At 57.2% G+C, this 9263-nt stretch overlaps 2 protein-coding genes across 2 annotated transcripts in view; one reads left to right on the top strand and one right to left on the bottom strand.

Annotated features, from left to right (window-relative positions):
- ABCC11 (ATP-binding cassette, sub-family C (CFTR/MRP), member 11) overlaps window positions 1-2738 on the bottom strand; it is a 49956-nt gene extending 47218 nt beyond the window's left edge. Inside the window, exon 1 of the mRNA XM_014528394.1 lies at window positions 468-2738. The gene's annotated coding sequence lies outside the window, so the exon portion shown is untranslated. The remainder of the gene's footprint in view (window positions 1-467) is intronic.
- The window catches only part of LONP2 (lon peptidase 2, peroxisomal), a 195725-nt gene that overhangs the window by 156946 nt on the left and 29516 nt on the right, over window positions 1-9263 (top strand). The window contains exons 2-4 of the mRNA XM_014528408.1: window positions 5571-5805; window positions 6903-7034; window positions 8417-8623. Coding sequence (XP_014383894.1) covers window positions 5571-5805; window positions 6903-7034; window positions 8417-8623 — 574 coding nt within the window. The remainder of the gene's footprint in view (window positions 1-5570; window positions 5806-6902; window positions 7035-8416; window positions 8624-9263) is intronic.

Here is a 9263-nt window from a genome sequence, read left to right as displayed (position 1 = left end):
GCTCCCGGTTCTGCCCCTAACGCGGGACACAGGGGGCCAGCTGTCTGCCTCTCACACGGGAAATGGGGGGCCCGGTTCTGCCTCTAACGCGGGAAATGGGCCGTTCAGTGGGAGGACCCAGGAGGCAGGGAGCCGCTAGGACGAACTGTCATGATAGCGAGTTGCCCTGAACCCCCACGGCGCCCAGGTCTGAGCCCTCCAGGCCGCTCCTCCCGCCCCCCTTCTCCCTGTCACTCCTAGGACCCCCCCGGACCATGCCGTTTTCCTAGAAATACTGTTCACTCCTTGGAAAGTCTGGGTAGCAGACCCCCCTGCATTCCCCCAGATTAGCAGCCAGTGTCTTTTTCCTCTAATATGACCTTAAAGCACACTTTCCTTTAAAAAAATGAAAACCTCCCATAACACAGTTACCGAGTTGTTGCTAACGTGACTCTGTGCTGCTACCCACACCTCCCCTGGCCAGTTACCTGCTCTTCCAGGCGGCGCTGGTCTGCAGGGCAGGCGAGGGCTCTCTCTGCTGCTGAGTGTCCGTCCCACCGTCCAGGTGGCACTGCCCGGTCTTCAAGGAGCAGCCGAAGTCGGTTTGTCCCCGGGCTCCTCGCACCACGGGAGCAGGGCCAGGCGTTGACTTCCTGCACCACCCCCTCTTTTGCATGTGGCTGCACAAGCCTGGCCCTAGGGGCTCTCCCCGTAGGTAGAACTTGGGGTAGATCCTGGCCCCCAGCCAGCTCAGGACACCTGCTTACCCGGACCGCACAGGTAGTGGCTCCTGAGGGACGCCTGGTTCTCCGAGTGGCAATGGTACTGACTCAGCCCTTCCTGGGCCCTGTCCTTCCATGCACCCAGGCGCTTCTCCCCTCACCCCCGTCAGGCCATGGCTCTGAATGCGGCCTCAGCCCGGCGACAGCCCACCTGTCCGCCACATGGGCTCCTGCTGGTGTCTCGCTCACACCTGGGGGCCACGTGGGCTCCTGCTGGTGTCTCGCTCACACCTGTGGGCCATGTGGGCTCCTGCTGGTCCCCCCTTATCGTGTGGCGCTGCTTCATCTCCCAGGCTCCACATGCGTTTCGTTGGCATTTGTCTAACAAAACAGAACACAGTGGCATTTGTCAACAGAAAGTGAATGTTCGTGGAGAAAGGGGCGCGTGCACAGTTTTATAATCGGGGTCCACGCTGTCTGTGCTGCTCCTGTTCGTTTCTATTAAAAGTGCCACCCCAGTGAACACACGGACGGTAAGAAGGGAAACAGCCCTCCTGCTGGGACGGAGAAAGTCTTAGGGGGCGGATGGAGGCTCACACCAGCCACCGCCTTCCCCGAACCCAGAGCCTAAACGTGAGCGAGGCCCCCACTCCTTCCGTTCCGTGCGGGCTGGGAGAGAGGCGGCTGGCGGAGGTGGGCTCCTGCGGGTTCAGGGAGAAGCCGTCTCCGTCATGAAGGTGCCGGAGGCGACAGTGACTCAGGAGCCCTGGCTGCGGTGACCCCGCGGGTGGCTGTGTCCACAGCAGGTCGTCCGTGGAGACACAGCCTTCTGTTGGAAGACGATGCCAGCCAGGACTCCCTGCCAGAGGGGAGGAGGCAGTGCCAGGCCTCCGTGCGCAAGGACAGGCTGCCTCTCTCGGGGGCTCACGCCGCTGGTGACTTTGAAGTTGAAGCCAGTGTGCATCTACCTACCGTTCCAAGGTCCCCAGGGCCCCTGAGACTCATGGTGGACCCCCTCCGCCCGTGCCCTGGGAATGCGGCCTCAGCGCGGACGACAGCACCCCTGGGTGCCACCGGGGTTCGCGCATCCTTTAAGCACGCTGCGGGCACCTGTGACCTCATGGACAGTGCACCTCGGCACCCAGGGGGCTGACAGGGGCACGGTTAGCAAACCCTTCGTGCCGCTGACCCGCACCCATCTGCAGCCCGGGGCCGAGGGGGCATGTCGGCCTTTACGTCTCACTGTTCAGGAAACACCTTGTGTAGATGTGGCTCCTCTGATGGATCTGGGCAACGTGCATTGAAAACCTTCGGGAGAGGATTCCCAGCCTGATGCCACGAGGAACCCTCCTGGGAAGAGGCCACAATGTCAGCATCAGTGGGAGTTTGGGAGACGGCGAGTCCCACCCTCGTGGGTGACCTTGAGGGCCTCCGTGGAGGAAGCGCGAGGACTAGAGTTCCGCGTGGAGCCCGAATTGGGGACCGAGCTGCTGCCGTCTCCTGATCAGACTGGGACCGCTGAGGATTTGCTTCTGCGGACGAGCAAAGAGAGTGGCGTCTTGAGATGGAGTCTGTTCCCAGGGAAGATGCTGGGAAGATGGTGGAGATGACGACAGGATTTAGAATGTTCCAGAAGCAGTTGAAGCCGCGGTGGGGTCTGAGAAGACGGGCTGCAGCTTTGAGAGGCAGCGTGGCGGCAAGACCCTCCTCCAGCAGAAAGGTGGCGGCTGCCCCGAGGCTCAGGAGATGGCTCGCATTTGTTATCAGGAAAGTGTTTTCTAACGGAGGTATCTGCCTTGTTTTTTAAGACCTAATGCTACGCTGCTTACTAGAGGACGGCAGAGTGTGAGCATGACGCTCGGACGCACGGGAAACCGAAACACGTGTGTGACTCTCAAGTGTCTTCCCCCAGGTGGCTTTCTGGCCACCTGCCCCTTCCCAGGCCGTTTTCCTTTAAGGGGTGCCATTGAGTCAATGGTAAGGGGTTCAGAGGAAGAGCCGTGACGCCTCGTAAACCTTGGCAGGTTTGTCTTTTCCGGGGGCGAGGCCCATGCTCACCGCCTTCGCTCGGACGCCTCCTCTCCAGTTGGCGGAGGTACTGTGTTTGCTTTGCGAGAAGACTCGTTGGCCTCACCTGTGACGGTGACGCAGCCCAGACAAATACACCTACCGCCTCCCTCTCCCCGTTCCAGCGTGGAAACCCTGGGGCCAGGGATGTGGTCTCCGCTCCCGCTGTTCCTGTGGCCGGAATCATGAGCTCGTCCGGCCCGGGGAGGCCGGGGCCGCTCAGGCCTCTAGGGCTGCTCCCTGTCCCGCGGCCCGAGGGCAGCAGACCTGCCTCTGAGGCGGGAAGGGGAGCAGCCGGTGGCTGCCGCACCCCCTCACGTTCAAGTTATTGCTCACATCAGGTGTTACCCCTGAGCACAGGTCAGGGCGGAACGGTGGTGGGGAAGGCGTACAGCTCAGAACACACTGAGTGGACGGAAGCCGGGGTCACACGAGCCTGCAGGAGGGACCTGTGAGCAGCCCTCCAGTGAGCCACATGCAGAGGCGGCAGGGTCCTGAGACGATCGCTTGCTGTGTGCTGTCTGTGCTGTCTGTGTGCTGTCTGTGTGCTGTCTGTGCTGTCTGTGTGCTGTCTGTGCTGTCTGTGTGCTGTCTGTGCTGTCTGTGTGCTGTCTGTGCTGTCTGTGTGCTGTCTGTGCTGTCTGTGTGCTGTCTGTGCTGTCTGTGTGCTGTCTGTGCTGTCTGTGTGCTGTCTGTGCTGTCTGTGTGCTGTCTGTGCTGTCTGTGTGCTGTCTGTGCTGTCTGTGTGCTGTCTGTGCTGTCTGTGTGCTGTCTGTGCTGTCTGTGTGCTGTCTGTGCTGTCTGTGTGCTGTCTGTGCTGTCTGTGTGCTGTCTGTGCTGTCTGTGTGCTGTCTGTGCTGTCTGTGTGCTGTCTGTGCTGTCTGTGTGCTGTCTGTGCTGTCTGTGTGCTGTCTGTGCTGTCTGTGTGCTGTCTGTGCTGTCTGTGTGCTGTCTGTGCTGTCTGTGTGCTGTCTGTGCTGTCTGTGTGCTGTCTGTGCTGTCTGTGTGCTGTCTGTGCTGTCTGTGTGCTGTCTGTGCTGTCTGTGTGCTGTCTGTGCTGTCTGTGTGCTGTCTGTGCTGTCTGTGTGCTGTCTGTGCTGTCTGTGTGCTGTCTGTGCTGTCTGTGTGCTGTCTGTGCTGTCTGTGTGCTGTCTGTGCTGTCTGTGTGCTGTCTGTGCTGTCTGTGTGCTGTCTGTGTACTGTCTGTGCTGTCTGTGTGCTATCTGTGTGCTGTCCGTGCTGTCTGTGTGCTGTCTGTGTACTGTCTGTGCTGTCTGTGTGCTATCTGTGTGCTGTCCGTGCTGTCTGTGTGCTGTCTGTGTACTGTCTGTGCTGTCTGTGTGCTATCTGTGTGCTGTCCGTGCTGTCTGTGTGCTGTCTGTGTACTGTCTGTGCTGTCTGTGTGCTATCTGTGTGCTGTCCGTGCTGTCTGTGTGCTGTCTGTGTACTGTCTGTGTGCTGTCTGTGTGCTGTGTTCTATCCTTGCTGTGTGCTGTCTGTGTGCTGTCTGTACTGTCTGTGTGCTGTCTGTGCTGCGCTGTGTACTGCCTGTGTGCTGTCTGTGCTGTCTGTGTACTGTCTGTGTGCTGTCTGTGTACTGTCTATGCTGCCATCTGTACTGTCTGTGCTGCCATCTGTACTGTCTGTGTGCTGTCTGTGCTGTCTGTGTACTGTCTATGCTGCCATCTGTACTGTCTGTGCTGCCCTGTGTACTGTCTGTACTGTCTGTACTGTCTGTACTGTCTGTGCTGCGCTGTGTACTGTCTGTGTGATGTCTGTGCTGCCCTGTGTGCTGTCTGTACTGTCTGTTGTGTCTGTGCTGCCATCTGTACTGTCTGTGCTGCGCTGTGTGAGGGGCAAGGGCAGGCTCTTGTGCTGCTGTTTCCCAGGCGTCGGGAGCCCTAGTCTCTTCCCTTCTTTCCTGAAGGCATAGCCTCTCCCCTGGCCAAAGAGAGAAGGGCAGTTCCCTTGGGACCTGGAAGTGTCCCTGGAATGTTGACCTTTCCGTGTAGTGTAACGTGTTGGCCCTTCCGTGTAATGTAACGTGTTGGCCCTTCCGTGTAGTGTAACGTGTTGACCCTTCCGTGTAGTGTAACATGTTGGCCCTTCCGTGTAATGTAACGTGTTGGCCCTTCTGTGTAATGTAACGTGTTGGCCCTTCCGTGTAATGTAACGTGTTGGCCCTTCCATGTAGTGTAACGTGTTGGCCCTTCCGTGTAGTGTACCGTGGGCTTCATCTGGGTGCCGCTTCCTCTCTGAATGACGCTCGGATGCTGCTCGGTCTGCACTGTGTGTTTGGATGAGGAGCTCAGGCTTCAGTGAAACCCAGCTCTTCAGCTGTCATTAGGGGGGTGACCAGCCGCTAGTTAGTCTCCACCTTCTGGCAGGGTCTGTGGGTCTGGAACTGTCCTCAGTCCCACACAGTGTGGCCTGTGCCACTCACCCCGCGTTTGGAGGCTCTGGATCCGAGAGCAGTGAGCCCCGTCCGATGCCTGGTGTGGAGGTGGGTGCGGAAGCTCGCAGACTGCGGGAGGCTCGGTGTTGGCAGAAAGCTGTGCCGGGCCCCGCTTCGGAGCAGGCTCACGCCTGCTGTTTCCATGTAAATCCTTTTGAAATGCGAATATTCCGCTGCAAGCCTGCCTCCTGCCACGCGGGGGAAATGAGCTGACACTACGTAGTTGTCAACTACTTGTGCCTGTAGCGCCGGTCCCAGCGTCACAGACCGGGTCCCGGCTCCCCGCGTGCCCTCCTCTGCGGGCCACCGGCGGGAGGTGTGTAAGGGACGTGTGGTGTGTGTTGCAGGATCGGGACGGCGGCGCTGGCCGTGCAGGTCGTGGGCAGCAACTGGCCGAAGCCGCACTACACCCTGCTGGTCACGGGCCTGTGCCGCTTCCAGATCGTGCAGGTGCTGAAGGAGAAGCCGTACCCCGTGGCCCAGGTGGAGCAGCTGGACCGGCTGGAGGAGTTCCCCGGCGCCCTGCAGACCCGGGAGGAGCTGGGCGAGCTGTCGGAGCAGTTCTACAAGTACGCGGTGCAGGTGAGCGCCCGCGTTTCTCACCACCTTTCCTTCGGCGCCGTCGCTGCCCTGAGATGCGGCGGACTGGTTGGGCGGTGCAGTGTTAGGGCTGCGTGTGTCTAAGTGAGTCAGTAATATACCTAACGTGTGCATTTCAATGTGCTCGTCTCTGGGGTTGTGCCTCAATATTTCTAGGACACATTAGCCAACCCTTTCTAACATGTTTCCAGAAAGTACTTCTAGAATTTTTCTTATAACTTCTGGTGTCTCCAAACCAGACAGTTACTAAACACGAATAGTTTTAAAACTTAAAAGCACTGCCCTTGTCACTAGACTGTCTGGGCACCAAGGTATGTAAGTCACGCTTGTCACCGTGGAGGAGGCGGATGAGCCCGCGGTGGCGGTTCCGAGCGAGGGGCCCGCGGGTTGGAGGTGGGCTCAGGACAGGCCCGCCACGTCCGGAGCAGGAGACGGCGGCCCCCTCGCGGCTCTGAGCGCTCCCACCAGAGCAGCTGGCACGCCCTCGTGTCTCAGGGCTCACAGCCACGTCTGTGTGAGAGGAGCTGGGAAGCAGCCCGGCCACGTCCAGACGGGGGCGCAGCCTGTGTCCAGCCCGTGGATCCCAGTTACTGAAAGCGCCCCGAACTCCGTTCTCTCATAGAAATCATTCCCAGTGGGCACTCAGGTTCTCATAAGCCGAGGGTCCTGCTGAGAAGCAGTGTTTCATCTCCTGGTTTGCTAGCAGGTTAGCCTCAGCTGTGCGGCTCTCCCGCACCGGGCCTCCCGCTGGGTGACGTAAGAGGGTACCCTGTGCTTCAGGGCAGGGGCCGTGATGCCTGCCACTTCCTCAGTGATGGGGTGTGTGTGTGTGTGTGTGTGTGTGTGAAAGCAAACGGGCAAGAGGTTAATAATTGGTGAATTTAGGGGAAGAATATATAGTTCATTGTACCATTGCAACTTTCCAATAAATTTTAATTTTTTTCTAAATAAAACCACAAGTTTATATACATTAGTATTATCCACGTTGGAGCCCTTTTTGCTTTTTCTTCTGTTTGACATGTTCCTCTGAGGCCCACACCTGAGGCCCGCGCGGCAGTAACGCCCCCTTCCCCTCGCAGCTGGTGGAGATGCTGGACATGTCCGTCCCCGCGGTGGCGAAGCTGAGGCGCCTCCTCGACAGCCTCCCCCGGGAAGCCCTCCCCGACATCCTGACGTCCATCATCCGCACGAGCAACAAGGAGAAGCTGCAGGTACGGGGGCCCCGCGGGTGCGGAGGCCCTTGGTCACGTTTCAGCTGGGTCTAGAGAGCGAGGACACGCGAGCCTTCAGTGAGGCTGCTGGCGGCTCACGAGAGGAGTGAAAGGGACCCTAAAAGTGACGGCTTTTACTCGCGTCATCAGCACCGGCACTCGTCAGCTTATGGAGAAAGTTAAAGCAGAGAACAATAACACAGGTAGATATTTAATCCAACTTCAATATATAAATATACTCCGTCCACCGTTTTTAAACGCATGGAGCCGCGCCCTTTCCCTGTGTGGGCTGCCTGGGATTCTTAGTGTTTCTTACGTAAAACACACCATGGTGCGTTACCTATAATTTTCCATCCCTGTTTCTTTAGAGAGAAATGAGTTTTAAAGACACTTGGAAAATCATCAAGTTCAAGATCTTAGGTGTGCATGTTTTTCCCCAAATCGTGAAAGTTCTCTTGCAAACTTACTTTTACAGTATTTTTAAGCAGCCTGCTTTGTTGAATCTTCCCAGAACCTTTAAACTAGTTTTCATTTATTTTTTAAAAAATATGTTTTTATTGATTTTTAGAGAGGAAGGGGGAGGGAGAGAGAGAGAGAGAAACATCGATGAGAGAGAAACGTCATCGACCAGCTGCTTCCTGCACACACCCCACTGGGGACCGAGCCCACACCCTGGGCGTGTGCCCTGCCCGGGAGTCCAACCAGTGAGCTCTCAGCTCCTGGGTTGGTGCTCAACTGCTGAGCCACACCGGTCCGGCTAACCTAGTTTTAATGAAATCACCCCCCTTTCTTTATCAGTTTAATACTTAAATCCAACTGTTGTAACAGGAAGTGCAGCTGACGCAGACAGACTGGGTGTAAGCAGGGATCCAGTCCCCAGCAGGAGCGGGCGGCGGCAGGAGCACCAGCACCTGCTTCGGGCGCGAGCAGGGTGCTAGTTACCCTGACGTGGGGAGCGTGTCCGTTGCCGCCACACCGGCAGGGGACGGTGGCGGAAAGTGCTTCTAGTCTCTCGTGTGGGTAAAACTTCAGTGTTCTGAGCCTCGAATTTGTTGAGACCGAATGTGTAGACACATTCTAGGCTTGCGGAGAATAATTCTCAGAAGGAGTGGCCATACAGTGTGTGTTCTGTTCTTGCTCTTGGGACAATACACGTGGCTTCATTTTTACATGGAAACTCAAGATGCTCTTTGGTCTTGTTTGGGGTTCTGGTGTCCGTGCCCGACGGCCTCACCGAGTTAATACGGTTACTGTGGTGGTGTTGGCCGCAGGGAGCGAGCGGTGACCCCTGGAAGGAGGTGTCTGACGGTGGACGCTGCGCCTCTGCCCGCCTGGCCGTGGAGCGCGTGTTTCTAGTAACGGGCTCGCTCTCGCTCCTTTAGATCCTAGACGCCGTGAGCCTGGAGGATCGGTTCAAGGCGACCATACCGCTGCTCGTCAGGCAGATCGAAGGCCTGAAGCTGCTCCAGAAAACCAGGAAGCACAAGCAGGACGACGAGAAGCGGGTCAGTGTCCTCGGAGCCCGTGTCTTCAGGGGCCCTGTCTTCCTGGGCCCGGAGGTTCCGTGGGGGGGTGGGGGGGGGAGGAAGGTTGGTTGAAGAAAAACATGGGATCGCCCGGCTGGTGGGGCTCAGCGGCTGAGCATCGACCCAGGAACCAAGAGGTCACGGTTCGATTCCCCATCAGGGCACAGGCCCGGGTTGTGGGCTTCATCCCCAGGGTGGGGCGGGCAGGAGGCAGCCGGTCCATGATTCTCTCTCATCACTGATGTTTCTCTCTCTCTCTCCCTCTCCATTACTCTCTCTTTAAAACTCAATAAAAACACATAAAAAAAAGGGGAGGATTTACCAAGCCATTTTCTTTTTTGCCAAACATTGTGTGTTTTCTGTACTTTGAAAATTAACGAATGCCTGCTATGAGTTGAACTTCTTTTATGGGGCGTGATGTTAAGAACAGACGAGGACTCCTCCGGATGCAGGGCCAGGGCTTGGCTGACTTTTTGTTTCCAACTGATTGATGTTTCGATTTGCATTTAGTCAGACTTCACCTTCCGTCTTCTCAGCCTTGCGTCCTCATCCTCCGTGTGGGAAGACAGCAGCTGCGCTTTCCCCAGAGAGCGTTTTACTTGACTCAACACCACCATTTTCTCTCTTTTTAAAAATTTCATCTTTATTGTTGAGAGTATCGCAGATGGACCCTTCTTTTCCCCACTGACCCCCTCACCCCACT

Source organism: Myotis brandtii, unplaced genomic scaffold (genome assembly GCF_000412655.1).
Source record: "Myotis brandtii unplaced genomic scaffold, ASM41265v1 scaffold633, whole genome shotgun sequence".
Taxonomy (NCBI): domain Eukaryota; kingdom Metazoa; phylum Chordata; class Mammalia; order Chiroptera; family Vespertilionidae; genus Myotis; species Myotis brandtii.
This window is presented reverse-complemented; position numbering and strand designations above follow the sequence as displayed.